The sequence below is a fragment of the Sebastes umbrosus genome, chromosome 22 (genome assembly GCF_015220745.1).
Source record: "Sebastes umbrosus isolate fSebUmb1 chromosome 22, fSebUmb1.pri, whole genome shotgun sequence".
NCBI classification, from domain to species: Eukaryota; Metazoa; Chordata; class Actinopteri; order Perciformes; family Sebastidae; genus Sebastes; species Sebastes umbrosus.
Window position 1 is genome coordinate 20,543,401 of NC_051290.1, and position 16,216 is coordinate 20,559,616.

The following is a 16,216-nucleotide window of genomic DNA, read 5'->3' on the forward strand; positions in this document are numbered from 1 at the left end:
ATCATGTTGGGGGAAAAAAAACTAAAAAGAGATTGAAAAGCTTGAAACATGAAGAAATGGAGGTTAGATAGTGTTATGTGAATTAAAGCTGTACAGTAAATGGTTTGTACAATTATCTGTTAATATCTTGGATGGCAAGCACCCATCAGCTGCCCTGGATGTAGGAGGTTTGGTTTGCTTTAATGACACCCCATAAAGCAAAAAATATATTAGAAATAAAGTTTATTTCTTAATGAAATATAGGGGTGGGAACCACTAGAGGCCCCACCATACGAGACAGCGTGTAGAGTCGGCCTATTTTCACATCAAACTCGGTGAAATAAGAGTTTATTTCAACCAAACTGGAGTTGGTGATTGTTGAAAAGACTAACGACGACAGTTTTGGTGAGTTTTATTTTGTTTCTGTCAAGATTGAATGAAGTGTTTTACGATGCTCCGCTGCTAGAACAGCTGATCTCAACATAAACAAATACACGTGGATGATGACGCAAGTGTACTCGGGTAAGGAACAAATTTACTAATGTGAAAGCTGAGCGGAAACGCCATAAGACTGAGCCCACTATAACCTCAGAAAAAAAGAATAATAATAAAATTGTTAAGATGTTGATAGTTTATATAATAAATAGGGCTGTCAAATGATTAAAATATTTAATTGCGATTAATCGCATGATTGTCCATGATTAATCGCAATTTTTTTTTTATCTGTTCAAAATGAAAAAATTAAAAATTAGAGATGAAAAATTAACATGGGAGTGGACAAATATGCTGCTTTATGCAAATGTATGTATATATTTATTATTGGAAATCAATTAACAACAAAAAACAATGATAAATATTTTGTACTGCATTTATCATAAAACAATATGCTTAAACCATAACATGACAAACTGCAGCCCAACAGGCAACAACAGCTGTCAGTGTGTCAGTGTGCTGACTTGACTATGACTTGCCCCAAACTGCATGTGATTATCATAAAGTGGGCATGTCTGTAAAGGGGAGACTCGTGGGTACCCATAGAACCCATTTTCATTCACATATCTTGAGGTCAGAGGTCAAGGGACCCCTTTGAACGTGCCAGTTTTTCCTCGCGAAAATTTAGCGCGAGTTCAGAGCGTTACTTAACCTCCTTCCTCACAAGCTAGTATGACATGGTTGGTACCAATGGATTCTTTAGGTTTTCTAGTTTCATATGATACCAGTACCTTCACTCTGACCTTCGCTTTAAAACTGAGCCCGTTAAAGAAATTAGTGGCGTTAAAACAAAATTGTGTTGATCGTTATTATCGTGTTTGACAGACCTAATAATAAAAGATCGACACTTGACATTCGTGTATCGATACAATATTGCAATGCCAAATATCTCGATACTATGCTGCATAGATTATTTCCCCCACCTCTAATGAAATGCCACTTTCACCTTCAGTCTTCAAGTCACCCTGTGGCGTTTTTGATCACTAATGGCACTAAGGGGCAATGTTTTTCTGAGCAGGCCCCTATTTTGATTGTATTTCGACACTAATGTTGATGCTGTTAATGTTGACGCAACACAAATGACGCAAATGGTTCCACGCCAAGACACTAACAATGCATAGCAAAGGGAGGTAAGAAGACGACGACTAACTAGCTGATGTAAACATAGATGTAAACCATGCAGATGTTCAACATATTATATATTACTTTTTAAAAATCAACTTGTTTTGAGGAAGAAAATTGAATATTTCTTAGGCCGATGTTGCAGTGTGTTTTCGTGAGAAGCAAGTTTACAAGTAAACTCCAGACTGGAACTTAAACTCGCCGCCCCTGCACGCCCACACACAGGTGTTTTCAGTTATTGAAGACGCTTATAAGTTGGGTGGAGCTATGCTGGGAATTTGCTGAAGTGCTTCATTGACTCTTTATGGAATCATAAAGGTGAAATATGACCTTCCATAACGGGAGAAACAAAGCAGGGAGAGGCAGAGAGGGTCTATACATGCCCACACAGACCTTGGAAGATGTCTAATCAGCCAAAGTAAAAGTGACCTGTGTGGGTGCACGAAGAGTGTCAAGGGGCTTTAATCAATTTAGTTAATAACATGTTTCCTTAACTGAGCTCAACTCTGGGCACACTGAGGTACCACTGCCACCTCTGAGTCAGGACCAAGCACGTAGCGAGAGGATGAACGCACAAGTTTTTAAAGAAGAAGATGTACATCCTTCTTTAAAATCAGAAAAACTACAGCCCTACAAAGAAAAATAAATGAATAAAAGACCTAAATTATTGATGATAAATGTTATTGCTGCCACATTTGTCATTCAGATCATCACCATCAAGTCACATTCCCCGCAGTTTTAAGGCAAGAATAGATATTCAAGACCTTAACTGACGGGATATACTTAAAAGTGGACACGGTTTTAATCAAAATAGCACAAATGAATGGTTTGGGAAAACAAAATCGACTTTTTGTCGAGAGGGGTGGTAGTCTGACTTAATGATCGCCAGGACTTCAATGTTTACTGATGAGTTTCTCCCAACACACCCAGAGTAGATTTAGTTCACTGTGGTGCAGTGCAAATATAGCAAGATGGATAAAGACATTCTTTGCATAAAAAGAAAAAGAGAAGACAGAAGAAAGATGAAAGAAGCCAAACGAGAGACAAGACGATGAGAACTAACAAAGTTGTCAGTCATGTTCGGTTGCCATGGGAACAGGTGAAATCATTTTGTTCCCGTGCAAATCTCCCCCCGCCTGCCCATAACTTCCTATTAGTTGCACTGATTTGTTAGTCTGTCAGCTTAATTCATTAATTGAGCTAATTATGCGGGAAATCCAATCTGAATTAGCGTAATTGTGGTTTCATGTGTGTACACACATCAGCGCTGAACACAGATTTATGTGTCTGGGTGTGACTGAGGGGCCTTTATACTTGTACCTGTGTGATTTGTTTTGTGTTTATGTCTTGTGTGTGTGTATTAGTTTGGGACCCATCTGGGATGTTTCAGCCGAGTGAATCTCACAGGTCATCAGTGAAGCGGAATGCTATTTATATCTCTCACTATCCTCTCTCTCTCTTTCTCACCTCTCTCCTTGATTCCCATTGTCTCTCGCCCTCTCTCTGACCTCATCTTGCAGCTTTTCTCTTCACTGATTCCACCTGTTCTGGCTCTCCTCTCTTTCTCAATCTCCCTCTCCTACATCCATCCCTTTATACTATGAATCCCTTCTTTCCCCTCCCTCCTCACCCTGTGCATTTATCCAGATTTCTTTCCTTTTTTTTTGCCTCTGTCTGGCACACTTTAAAACCGCCCCCACTCTTCTCGACCTCCAACCTTCACAGTCTACTTCAGCAACTTTTCAGAGTGGGAACCATCTAACCTTGAAGCTGCACACCTGTCTGGGGACAGATGATACCAAACAAACGCGCACACAAAGTGCCAACCGTCGCAACCATCCAGCTGCCCACCTGCCTAAACCCATCCGCACACGCAAACATCTGCTACTTACTCAGTGATCTCTTCGGTGACCGTGTGCTCAACCTGCAGTCGAGAGTTGACCTCGATGAAGTAGTGTTTGCCTTGTCTGTCGACCAGGAACTCCACGGTCCCTGCGTTCTCGTAGCCCACCTGCAGCAGAAAAAAAAAAAAACATGACGAGAAAGCAGTTTTACAGCTCTGAATTATCCAAGTAATGATGTTAGTTGTGTAAACACTCAAGAAGGAGCACTCGCTCATCTTAATGAGCCGTGAAACCGAAAGAACAAAGAACGGTCCTCTCTCCGTGCAAGTGTGACTACATAAAATGAGGGAAAAATAAGCCTCGTGTTTTATTTCTATAGAAGGAGGAGGACATTTATCATCATTTTCCTGCATTGTGATAATTAGATCATTAATCAAGGGCGATTTATTGAAAGCTCATCGTCATAAAAGCCCATTTTCAAACTGCAATCAGAATCGCAATCAGTGTCAGGTACAAGAAATATACAGGACTGTGTCTTGTCGGTGTTATCAGAGCAGGGACAGTAACATGTCCTCTAAAGACCCAGCCTTATATTTACAACAACAACAACAAAGGACATAGGACTATACTGTATGTGTCACATGTATTATATACAACCCCCTCTCCTGAAAGATTAATACACAACTAATTTGTGTAAAAATTAGGTTTGTAGGAACTTTTATTTAATCAACATAAGGAGGAAATATTTCTTGTGAATGGATTGTCAAACTGCATGACAGATTAATCAAAACTCAAAGGTCCAGCAAACCGCAGTCTTAACCCTTAGCAAACAGATTAAAGTGCAAGTCTCCCACAAAATTAGGTTCACATACAACTGAACTGCATTTTCTCCCGGATTAGGGTCACAGTTTTAAACACGTGGTTAACTTGTATATTGCAAAAAAAATTCTTTAGGTTTAGGCAACAAGACTACTTGGTTAGGTTTCGTAAAAAAAACATCTTGGTTTGGCTTAAAATGACTATATGTTTGTTATGTTCTTAAGCTATGGACGTAATTAAAATAAGTGTTTTCCGGGGTGAAAGCCCTGTGTTTGTTTGACCCATCCACCCTGACCTCCTTCCTATGTCGACTTCTGCGGACTATCATTACAAAAACAAACGTAGTCCGTGACAAAATAGGTTTCCCTCGAACCGTAATTCACACTGCAGTTTTGTTGTATGGGAAGGTCATTTTTTTGGAGACAGGGCTGTATATATCATATATAGCGTGGAGAGAAATAGCAAAACGGTAAAATTATTCTAGAAACATCTTGCGATACGGCTGCTACGCCAAATCGGGCCAGAGGCGTAAAATCATGCGACCAATGGCCCATTCCTCACTTCCTACACACTTAAGTCTAGTACCCTTGCTTGGACTCCACCCATCTTCGAACTCGGCCTTCATTTTGGTCTCTACACACCTGTAAAGTTTCATGACTGCATCTTGCACGGTTGCGACGCTATCAGTGTCACAAAAATCTGTCCACAGACAGACGGACTCACAAGGTGAAAACAATACCAGCTTCCCTATCGTGTTTGGTAATAAAACACCTGGCAAAGTACTCAAAGCCTCTTTCTGTGGTAGTTCCCGCTACAGTAGGTGTCCCCAGGACCACATTATGCCATGATGACTCACACACAGACTCACAAGGTGAAAACAATTCCAGCGTCGCTGTCACGGCTGGTAAACATGAAGAAACAGAATGACGCTGTGCAGAAATAATGTGCTTACATATATAAAAAAAAGAAAAATGTGGATCAAAGCACACAAGGTGAACTTGCATGCTCATACCTGCCAAAGCAAAACGCTTATACTGAAAGCACATTCACAGTCAATGCATTTATTTATGTTTTTCAGTTTGTAACAACACTCAATCCTTGATGTGGGACTTCCATTTAGTCTGCCAAAAGATGAATTTCTCTTTTTGAAACAGGGATGTTCTCATTTTAATCAGCACCACGGTGTGCAAATGTACCATTTAAAATGCAATGTACTGCTCTTTATACCTTTTTAAACAATTTAAAAGCTGGTTTTATTACTTATTCTTCATTTACCAGACAATAACAAAGCATAAGCCGATCTCTCTGATCACCTCCTAAGACACCGTTTCCTTCCAACTCAGTATATTCCTTGCAGTTTTAATTATACATGTTCATCATGTTCCGATGACTGGACATTTCCATTTAGATTTTAATGTCCAATTTAACTTTTAATTATACGGCTGTTACAGTGGTAGTTTTAGATATTTTTCCACCCTTTTTCCCCCCAAATAGAAGTGTTGTTTTAGTGGAATTTGACTCAATCTAAAATCTGATGCAGCACCTGCATATAACAGTTATTTCAATAAATAAACATTTAGTGTAATTAGTTTGCTTTGGTAAGATTGGATCATCCTGAATGTGCTGTTCTGTGTTTCTCTGAACATACCATTCAGAGTAAAACATGATAATTGTGAGGGAAAATTAGCATGTTCGTAGACCAACACCGACGCCTTCCGTCAAAACTCCACTTTGGCTCGTCTCCGCTCCAGTTTAATTTTGCCCAATGGGAGCTGCAAGCGGAGTGTAATTGCTATATAAACGCTATATAAATAAAATGTATCATTATTATCATTATAATTTTGAGATGAGGCAAGTTTACACAAATTACACAGATGATTTGAGCAAAGCAATCTGATTGGTGTTGCAACCATTTCCCCCAATTTAACCAATCAGAGCAGCTCAAGATCCTCAGATCAGATCCAGCCACATCGCTGATTATCCCTATAATCAAGGCTTTGCCGTAATATGAAATGTACCCCGTTTTAAGTGAAGGAAACATTCGAAGAAAAACAACATCCAAACATCAGAATGAAATTAGAGGGCTGCGAGCAATCAAGTGTCCAAAACACAAGCTGCAAAACAGAAAATCTCATTTTCCCAGAAGGCACAGATGTGAGCGACCCAAGAAAAGGCAACAGCACCACCTACATCTGAAAACATCCATCTAAAACTAGTTGATGAACAGACATTTATGTGTTTCGGGGTTTCTTTCCTCCCTCTTTAGTGTTGAGCATTTTGTGGAAATCAGCCTGGGCGAATAAACCGGGAGGAAGTGAATGATTTAAAGCGCTCCAGTCTTCAAACAGAAAAATGCATGTTTAGTCTTTAATTGTTAAACCAGCCTTCAGCGTTGCTTTCATTTCCAACATTTGGCGAGCATAAATGTCAAGACAATCAAATGGGCAGAGGAAGAGAGAGGGATGGATCGCAGAGACGAAGATGGCCCTAAGCTAAAACTGCAGCAATTACAATTTGGCAACTAAACAAACGCAGAAATCTCAAAAAAATGTTTCGGAGATGCAGTTACAATGAAGAATCCATTATGCATAATACACAGGTAAGTAAACAAATGTTTCACCTGAGTAAAACAACACCTGCTCGGAGCTTGTCAGCCTCTTATTAAGCCCATAGCTGGTATAATTAAGTTTGTTGTAAAGAAAACTCATCTCGAGAGGAAATTAGACACAGATCGGGAGCAGAGTACACACACACCCACGTGCAACACGTGTATTAATATTCGCTGTAACCTTGTAGAAACATCATCTGTGTGAAAATATTCAGAGACACTCACTCAGCGGAGTTTTCTCTGCAGAGAGAGATTAGTCCCATTTATGGCATCTGGAGCTCCCCACAGGTTTTACCAGAGAGACTCATTAGAGGGATCACACAAACACACACACACACACACACACACACACACACACTCTCTCTAACGCACATACAAACGTCAATAAACTAAACTGTATGAGCCCAAACACACACACAAACATACATATTTGAACATGGGAGGGCACATACAAGCACATGTACAGGCTAAAGAGCTTTGTAGTGTTGTTCTAATAGTTTACATGAAATAAAGTCTGGCGAAGTTCAACAATTATGATGCCAGTGTGTGTGTGTTTGTGTTTGTGTGTACTTGTTCATCTATCTCTCTGAGGACCAATTTCAGTTTTAGACCTTCAGATAGAGGACATTTTTGTAAAGTGAGGACATTTTGGCCGGTCCTCACTTCTTCAAAGGTCTGTTTGAGGGTTCGGACTTGGCTTTAAGGTTTGGGTTAGAATTAGGTTTAGGTTAGGGTTAGGGCTGTCACAAGAACTGATACTTCGCTACCAAGTCGATGCAAAAATTCGTAAAAACGTGACGGTACTCGTTTTTCTACAGTACCGCAGGTACAATAGGCACCGTCAACTATGTCCAGTTGTCCCGGGGATGATAGAAAATGTGATTGAGATGCAGTAAACTCACGATGGACGTGATTTTTTCCCTCATAATGCTATACATTGCGCACAACAAATCCGTGTTGAAATCAGCATGACGAGAGCTGGTTAACGTGAGCTGTTAGCCTGCTTTGTGCAGGACCGCGCTGCTCACCGGCTGCGAAAAGCTAACGTTAACCTGCTCTCCTCCGGCCGATTTCAACACGGAAGGTGCAATTATGATGCATTATGATCTATTCCGTAAAAATGAGGCGATTGGGCGAAGGTAAATTATAACGTTAACATGATGTGCTCAAATGTAATCTTCTAAAATTTAGTTATTGGCGAGAAATAATGAATAAATCCAGTTGTTTTGAGGAGATGTTCTGTTAGGCATTTAGTTGTGATGGTTGAGGTTAGGGTAAGGGGCGAGGGAATGCATTATGTTAATGAGTGTCCTCACAAAGATAGACGTACAGGGATGAGAGCTCAGGAGAAAACAGTCAGGAGTCAGAAAACACAATCCATATGCATGTGTACTATATACACTATACAGTATATATGTCTACTTGCTTGCATACTATACACAAAAGCACACACAGTACACCCCATATATATGCGTACAGCTAGGCTACTGTTTTATGTGCACACACAAAATGCTAATCTTTAGCCTGAGTCACCTTTCTCTTTAACCTTCTCCATGTGCAGCCAGATGCTTCATAATGCTTGTGTGTGTGTATGTGCATTTCTTATACAGCCTGTGATGACAAATACATGCAGCGAGTACTCAAGGCCTCATTGATAAACAGCGAAAGCCAATACCACAGCAGAAGACGCACCCCAGCCTCCAAACACACACACATACATACAAGGACATGAATGCACACACAGCTCCATAGACTTTAAGCACACACAAAATTCACACACACACAATATGTGTCACTCCGTATTGCGCTCACACTCTCGCTCACACACACTGAGTCAGTGAGTGAAGTAGCAGCCAGTGGAACAGATTGAGTGGTCACTGTTTTATGAGGTCTGACAGACAAGTCAATGGGCTGTATTAGCACAAGGAGAGGTCACACGGGGTCCCGCACACGCACACACATCCTACTATACTGCAGTATTTTTTTAAAAAGCATAATGTGCATTCACACTGCAGCTCACCGCAGTGTGTGTGTGTGTTAGTGCTTAAACGATCCCAGCGCTGATGAATGTACGCTGGTGTACGGCTTTGAATAGGAAGTGACAGAGACAGATAGCTGGTACTGTGCGGCACAGAGAGAGCGAGAGAGCGAAACAAAGTGCATTAAGAACAGTTCAAGAGTAGTGGGAGAAAAAATGGGTAGAGTATCGATGGATGGAGGGAGGGAGGGAGTTAAAGAAAGATTGATGGATGGATCAAATGAGGACAGACACAAGGTATCAGTGTTCGCTGGGAGTGTAGAGAGCGAGGACAAAGAGACGTAGGGAGTGAAAGAGAGGATTAGATGGGGGAAGAATAGCAGAGAGATTCAATGATGGAGGGACTGTCACTCTCTACAAGCACTTCAGCTTGAAATCATTTGCAATGTTGTTACAGGATGTCAAAATTCAAACTCAACGATGACTCTTGACAGTTTTTTTCCCCTTGCTCCACAGCGCCTCACTGTGCCAAACATTACTCAAAGAGTTGAGGCACCAAACCGACATCAGAGAACTAGCTGCGATGAAGGCCGGCTGTTGCATCGCCTCACGTCGCCGACAAGTTGCATTTGAACACACCGCAAAGACTACATCTGACGGCTAGTTTTCATGAACGTTCTGCGCCTGCGTGAGAGGAAATAACTCTCCACACCAGCAGGTTGCGGTAGTCTGTATCCGTCATTCAAAAAGAGAAACCGGAAGACCGAGGACGGCAGATACACCAGCCGTTGTTATGATACGTACATGAAATAAAGTGGCATTTGAGGACTACTTTCACACCACTCTCACTCACCACTTGGCTTCATTCCAGATGGACATGTTGTGAAAATATTTGTGTATTGGAATGATCAGATAAGATGAAAAATGAGCCTCTTGTGTGTGCCCTATTGACTTTACTCCTTTCCTCACTTCCATTTCTCTTCTTGTGCAGTGATTTGTTTAATCTGAACAGCCAATCAGAGTGATTTCTCTCACTGACGGGCTCCGCCGCCGATTCAACATGCTGAATCGGCCGAAAAAACTCCGACACAGGCAAACTAGAGCCAACGGTGCGGGACACACCGCAAAAACTAGGCCGACAGACGCTCACCGACGGCCCCAAACTTGGTGTGTCAGGGCCTTTAGCAATAGTAGTAAAATGTCGGAGGACATTTTTCATCAACAAGATGGAGTAAAGTAGAGACGGCATAGAGACCCAGATTGCACTTCGGCAACTGTGAGTGTGTGCAAGCCGCCTGTAATCCTCAAGGCTAAAAAACATTGTTGATGTCTAAAGAGGAGAATTTGTTGATGTAAAAAGGTGTGGAGCAAACAGGTCAGTACAGCAGCAGTCCACGTAAAGTATAAGCATCTTGGGACAAACTATTTGACTGCACACAAGACCACAACAGATTTCACTCCTGTCTGTACAAGGTTAGGCTGCGGGAGGAATCACCAGAAACCGGGGTGAAAAAAAAGAAGAATTTTGCTTGATCTTATAAATCCTATAGTAGTCTCTGCTGTTGCTGACGGCAAGGTCACAACTTACGGCCCTTCAAAATAGGAAGGTAGGCGCGGTGAGATGATGTGGAGGAGTGCTTTCTTGGAATATATTCGGGCCAGAAATGCTGCTGCTGCTGCTGCTGCTGCTGCTGCTGCTGACCACTGCATCCTTCACGGCCACATACTTGTCAAATAATTATTTCCAGGAGGATAATTATCACGAGTCTCAAGATGACTCAGTAGCTTCAGTTCATCCCAGCGGCCTACACAGTCGGAGCACCTCTGAGGTGGAACGTACAAAAGAGTGTCCCTGATATGAGGTTGAATGGAATGTTTGTGGCCTTAATTCAATGCAAAAAACTCTAATGCCATTCAGTCTACAAGAAAATGCAGTGGAAACCAGCAGGGCAAGGAATTTCAGCTTTTCTGGAAGCACAACAGGATGTTGCCTTACTGTAGACCATAATAGAAGGCCTGTCTTTGTACTCTCTTTGCACCCAGCAACTTGATATTTTCTTTCATATCTAAAAGGCCTTTACATACTGGGGATGTGACGAATAAACGACCCGAAATAGCGAAATACTCGCCTGCGAATATTATATCTCTAAGGCTTTTATTGTGAAAGGTCTGCACTGCCTTTGTCAACCTTGAAAGGAGTGATAAAGTTTGACTCTGCAGAGCCTCCTATTGTTTCAGAAATATAAGCGCAACTCAACCCGTTCTGCACAATTTGACTGGTTGTTGCTTTTATTTGCGATGCATTAGCTCAGAAAAATCCTCTTATTAAAAAAAAAAGGTTGTTTTTTGCTGCGTAATATTCACGTTCTGCATGAAAGCATTCATGACAAAAACAACAGTTCCAAAAATATATTAACCTGCAAATTAATTGCATGAACAAAACGCCCCTGGTATGTAAAGGCCTTTATACTAGGGCTGTCAATTGATTAAAATAGTTATTCACGAATAATTGCATTGTCCATAGTTAATTGCAAATTAATCACACATTTGTGTATCTGTTCAAAATGTACCTTAAAGGGAGATTTAACAAGTATTTAATACTCTTATCAACATGGGAGTGGGAAAATATGCTGCTTTATGCAAATGTATGTATATAATTATTATTGGAAATCAATTAACAACACTAAACAATGACAAATATTGTCCAGAAACCCTCACAGGTACTGCATTTAACATAAAACAATATGCTCAAATCAGAACATGGCAAACAGTCAGTGTGTCAGTGTGCTGACTTGACTATGACTTGCCCCAAACTGAATGTGATTATCATGAAGTGGGCATGTCTGTAAAGGGGAGACTCATGGGTATCCATAGAACCCATTTTCATTCACATATCTTGAGGTCAGAGGTCAAGGGACACCTTTGAAAATGGGCAGGACAGTTTTCCTTTGCCAAAATTTAGCATAAGTTTGGAACGTTATTTAGCCTCCTTCTCGACAAGCTAGTATGGTTGGTACCAATGGATTCCTTAGGTTTTCTAGTTTCAGATGATGCTCTAGCTTTAAAACTGGATCGCTACAACCTACAAATCACAAGTTGCGTTAATGCGTTAAATAAATGAGTGCCGTTAAAATGAATTTGCGTTAACGAGGTATCGGGTTAAATTTGGCAGGCCTAGTTTTTAGTTGAATCTCACTTTTAGTCTTTTCTACATCGTTTCTACCAAAATCTGATTTAATATTCTAGTCATGTTTACTTTATTGTAATATTAGCAGTACTTGGGGAAAACACAATTTCCACACGTAATATATTAGAGTAAAAGTATAGAAACAAGAGTGCATTTGAGTTTTCAAGTGTACGTGCAGTACGTTCATTGCTGAGGGCTACTTTACAATCGTCTTCTGTAAAACCCCGAAAAGATTTAACATGGCAGTTTGGAGGAGTGCTCCTACCGTCCTTTTGTTTGCATGAGTATTTTTGTGTGTGCGTAGCCATGTTTTCTGCTGCCACTGCACATTGTCTAATCTTAATTTTCTTTTGCCTAAGCCTAGTGATGTTTGGGATTTAAGTTGCACTGACTCTTGTTAAGTGTAGCAACACAGCAACACAGGCTTCTGGAGCCACGGCGCCTTTGAGTCAGCAATTTGTGATTAGCCTTGATGTGTCTTGACTGACTGCCACGTTAAGTCCATTGCTATGTTAATGGTGCAGAATGATGACACATCAGGTGTTCGACCACACTTGTTTCATAATATAACATAGCGTGTCGTCCTTTTTATGCGTCATAAAAATACTACTTTAAAGCCCAAAATCCTCCATTCCCCAAGAAGTGTAGTTTTGGTGTGCACAGGTGAACTACATACTGTACTTCTATTTCTTAGGCAGTTTTTTTGTTCTTACCATGGGTCATGTTAGCTCTGATGAAGTTTGCATGAGTCTGAGACTGCCGAAATGTTTTTATTCTGTGGAGCCTCATTTGTATTTATATGCCTTACTGCAGTTCCTACGCTGCAAGGACACACACAGAATCCTAGCAGATGAGCTAAGCATAACAGTCATTTTAGTGGCTGAACTCAAAGTACAGAAACAAGTAACTACATACGCAACGGTCTTTCATTAGTCATTGAGAGAAGAAAAAGAGAGGCTTTCAAGATTTTCTTTCAGAGATTTTCAATTGCTTGGAAAATAGACAAATTCTGCCCAAATACTACCCAAACACTCTCAGCGGTCACCAGGTCGGCACTCGCACTACGCTTCCCGTCTAAAAAAGCAAAAATGATTTACTCTCAAGGTTGCTGCTGCCAGATTGCTGTCACTACATGCAAATCCTGTGAGGGAAAAAAACGATATTGGTGATTCGCTGCACACCACACAGAAAGCCTTCCGATTAGTCCCCCTGCCCTCTCCCTCTATGCCCCACATCCACCCGCCAGAAAGCAGTGCATGCCGGGTCACGAAATGTCTGGGGGCATTCGGAGTAATGTGGTACACGCTCCCCAGCTTTAGGTGTGATGTGCATCACGCAGCAGAGGGAACAAAACAAATCAATCGCACAATCGATGGTACTGACCTGTTAAATGGCTATGTCTGGTGGTCGCATTAGAGTGTGTGCGCGCTTTTGTGTGTTTTTGTCTGCTGTTTACTGCAGAGTGACATTAAGACCCAGCGGAGGGGTTTAGATTATTCTGTAACCTAATTGTTTTGAACACATAATCAAAGCTTTAGTCGTTATATACACACACAGGTTTTATAATACTTGTGGGGCCATTGATGTCCTTTACACCTGGCATTAAAATGTATCCAGATTGTATCTGGGCATGATTTGTCCTGATTACATTTACACCTGGTATTAATTAATATGTGTCTCCAGTGTCCACACTGAGATCCGATCGCTCTGTCTGAAAGCACTGAGAGGAAGCCTCCGGATGCTGCACTACACATGGGCTTGCAGCCGAGCAACGTCGTCGATTTGGGGGGTGAGATTCCACAAACGTGACTTTAAAGCACCCTCGCACACACAGAGAGGGATGAGGGGAGGAGACGCTGAGCGCAGACAGAGCGGTGGCGGTGATCTCGGTCACTGGACCGCCGTGATCGGAGGAGCGGTGAGAGCGTGCTGCAGGTTGAGCCCTGCCGGTCATTACTACTGAGGCTCCAGAGCCCAATAAATGTTACTCAGGACACCCCTAGCATAATGTATTTCCGTTTCCTTAGTTGTTGTATGTGGAATGAAAATGCAATTGCATTTACACTTGTGTTCAATGTGGTCACAATGTGTCCTCAGTGCGTTTTGGGTGCATTTACATCTGTACTTTCATGTGGTCAAGCACTATCTGACTGCAATCCGATCACCCAAAATTGGTGCTGTCAATCTATTCAAATATTTATTGCGATTAATCGCATGATCGTCCATAAATAATCGTAATTAATCTCAAATTAATCGCACATTTTTCATCTGTTCAAAATGTACCTTAAAGGGAGATTTGTCAAGTATTTAATACTCTTTCCCTTTACTCAACATAGGGAGTGGGCAAATATGCTGCCTTATGCAAATGTATGTATATATTTATTATTGGAAATCAATTAACAACACAAAACAATAACAGATATTGTCCAGAAACCCTCAAAGGTACTGCATTTAGCATAAAAAACATACTGTATAGTCAAATCATACCAGCCCAACAGGTAATAACAGCTGTCAGTGTGTCAGTGTGCTGACTTGACTATGACTTGCCCCCAAACTGCATGTGATTATCATAAAGAGGGCATGTCTGTAAAGGGGAGACTCGTTGGTACCCATAGAACCATTTATATTCACATATCTGGAGGTCAGAGGTCAAGGGACCCCTTTGAAAATGTCCATGACAGTTTTTCCTCGCCAAAATTTAGCCTAAGTTTGGAGCTAGCGACAAGCTAGTATGACATGGTTGGTACTAATGGATTCTTTAGGGTTTCTCTAGTTTCATATGATACCAGTAACTTCCCTCTAGCTTTAAAAACTGAGCTCGCTACAACCTAAATATCGCAACTGTCGTTAATGCGTTAAAGAAATTAGTGGCGTTAAAACTCATTTTTGTCAATGCGTTATTATCGCGTTACTTTGACAGCCCTACCCAAAATACATTTAAACACCAGGTGTAAAAGGGGGTTATTGACTGAAGGGTATTTGTGCCTCCATGTAAGGGAGGTTTCACAAGAAATAAACTAAATGTGGTTTTGTTCTGGTTTGCAGCACACCGTCTCTCACGTCTGGTTTCACACTATTTTTTGTCTTTTAAAAGACAAGAATTCCTTTGTGCAAGAAGAAAGGACTGTGGACTTTGTCTGCCATCTCATGTATTGCAGTCATACCGGAATGGGTTCTCTTTATGACCAGTATGGGGAGGAGAAATGATTATAGCAACCAATAACACTATACAATACTCAAATGCCTATACATACATTGAAAAAGACAGATCAGAACATATGCTCTGAGGAACTTGCTGGGTTGCTTTACAGCACCCAAACAAAATATGCTACGGCAAAGCTTCTGGCATCGCCAAGGGCTGGAATGAGTAAAACACAGATGGGGGGGGGGAATCACTACATCTTAATTTTTAGTAAAGCCCAGGGGAAAACTGCACACTGGGGAAGGGAAGGAGGGCAGGAGTGCTGCCATCTTTATGACAGCAACACAGTTAACGGCAAATGTGGCCTTCATTTTGCAGCACTAACAGTCACGGCGATGAAATAGAGGCTGATCACATAGACGATGCTTTTTGTTTTTCTTGCAGGTGTAATACACGAGGGTATCACAATCTGGAAATGAAAAGCAGTTTAAAAGGTGCTATGCACAGCAAGTTTATAGGCACACAGTCATACCCCAGCAGTTATTACATAAGCAGATCCTCCAGTACGTCTCACTCTTCCCTCCTCTCATCTAAACATCACTGCTGTTTCTTCCCTTTCGGCTCACTTTCTTTTTCCCTTTCTTTCATTTCTTTCCTCTCTTGTGGGGATTGGAGTTAATCTGGTGCCAAGATGCTCTGTAATCTGATCCAATTCCCTTTCAGACTCACACAACTCTCATCCGATTCATTGCCGATACAGCCGCGGAATAACACAAACACGCACGCACGCTCACAAATAGATCAGCTCTATTTCAGTGGTGCCACCTCTCTAATCCTTTTGCTGCAGGGAGCTGCCAAAGCAGCGGTGCTCACCCACCCGAGCACACTACGCACACAACCCCGAAAAACACACACACGTAGGCAACAAACAATGCACACATATCGGATACATGCCTAGAGGCACACAAAACACATGACCATAATGAACACAATCATGTGTACGCCCACATGCACAAACATACGCTGACAGTCCCATATGCACCCA

At 41.4% G+C, this 16,216-nt stretch overlaps 2 protein-coding genes and 1 long non-coding RNA gene across 7 annotated transcripts in view; 2 read left to right on the forward strand and 1 right to left on the reverse strand.

The window, feature by feature from the left end:
* Window positions 1–16,216, forward strand: part of LOC119481208 (serine/threonine-protein kinase pim-1-like) — a 1,020,488-nt gene that overhangs the window by 827,968 nt on the left and 176,304 nt on the right. The gene's annotated exons all lie outside the window — the stretch shown is intronic.
* Window positions 1–16,216, reverse strand: part of pcxb (pyruvate carboxylase b) — a 370,637-nt gene that overhangs the window by 290,158 nt on the left and 64,263 nt on the right. For all 3 annotated transcript variants that reach the window (XM_037757903.1, XM_037757905.1, XM_037757904.1), the window contains exon 10: window positions 3,486–3,604. In XM_037757903.1, the coding sequence (XP_037613831.1) occupies window positions 3,486–3,604 (119 nt within the window). The remainder of the gene's footprint in view (window positions 1–3,485; window positions 3,605–16,216) is intronic.
* On the forward strand, window positions 973–14,775 carry LOC119481225. The gene is made up of 3 exons (XR_005205138.1): window positions 973–1,113; window positions 2,529–2,533; window positions 14,760–14,775. It is a non-coding gene; the product is annotated as an uncharacterized LOC119481225 (long non-coding RNA).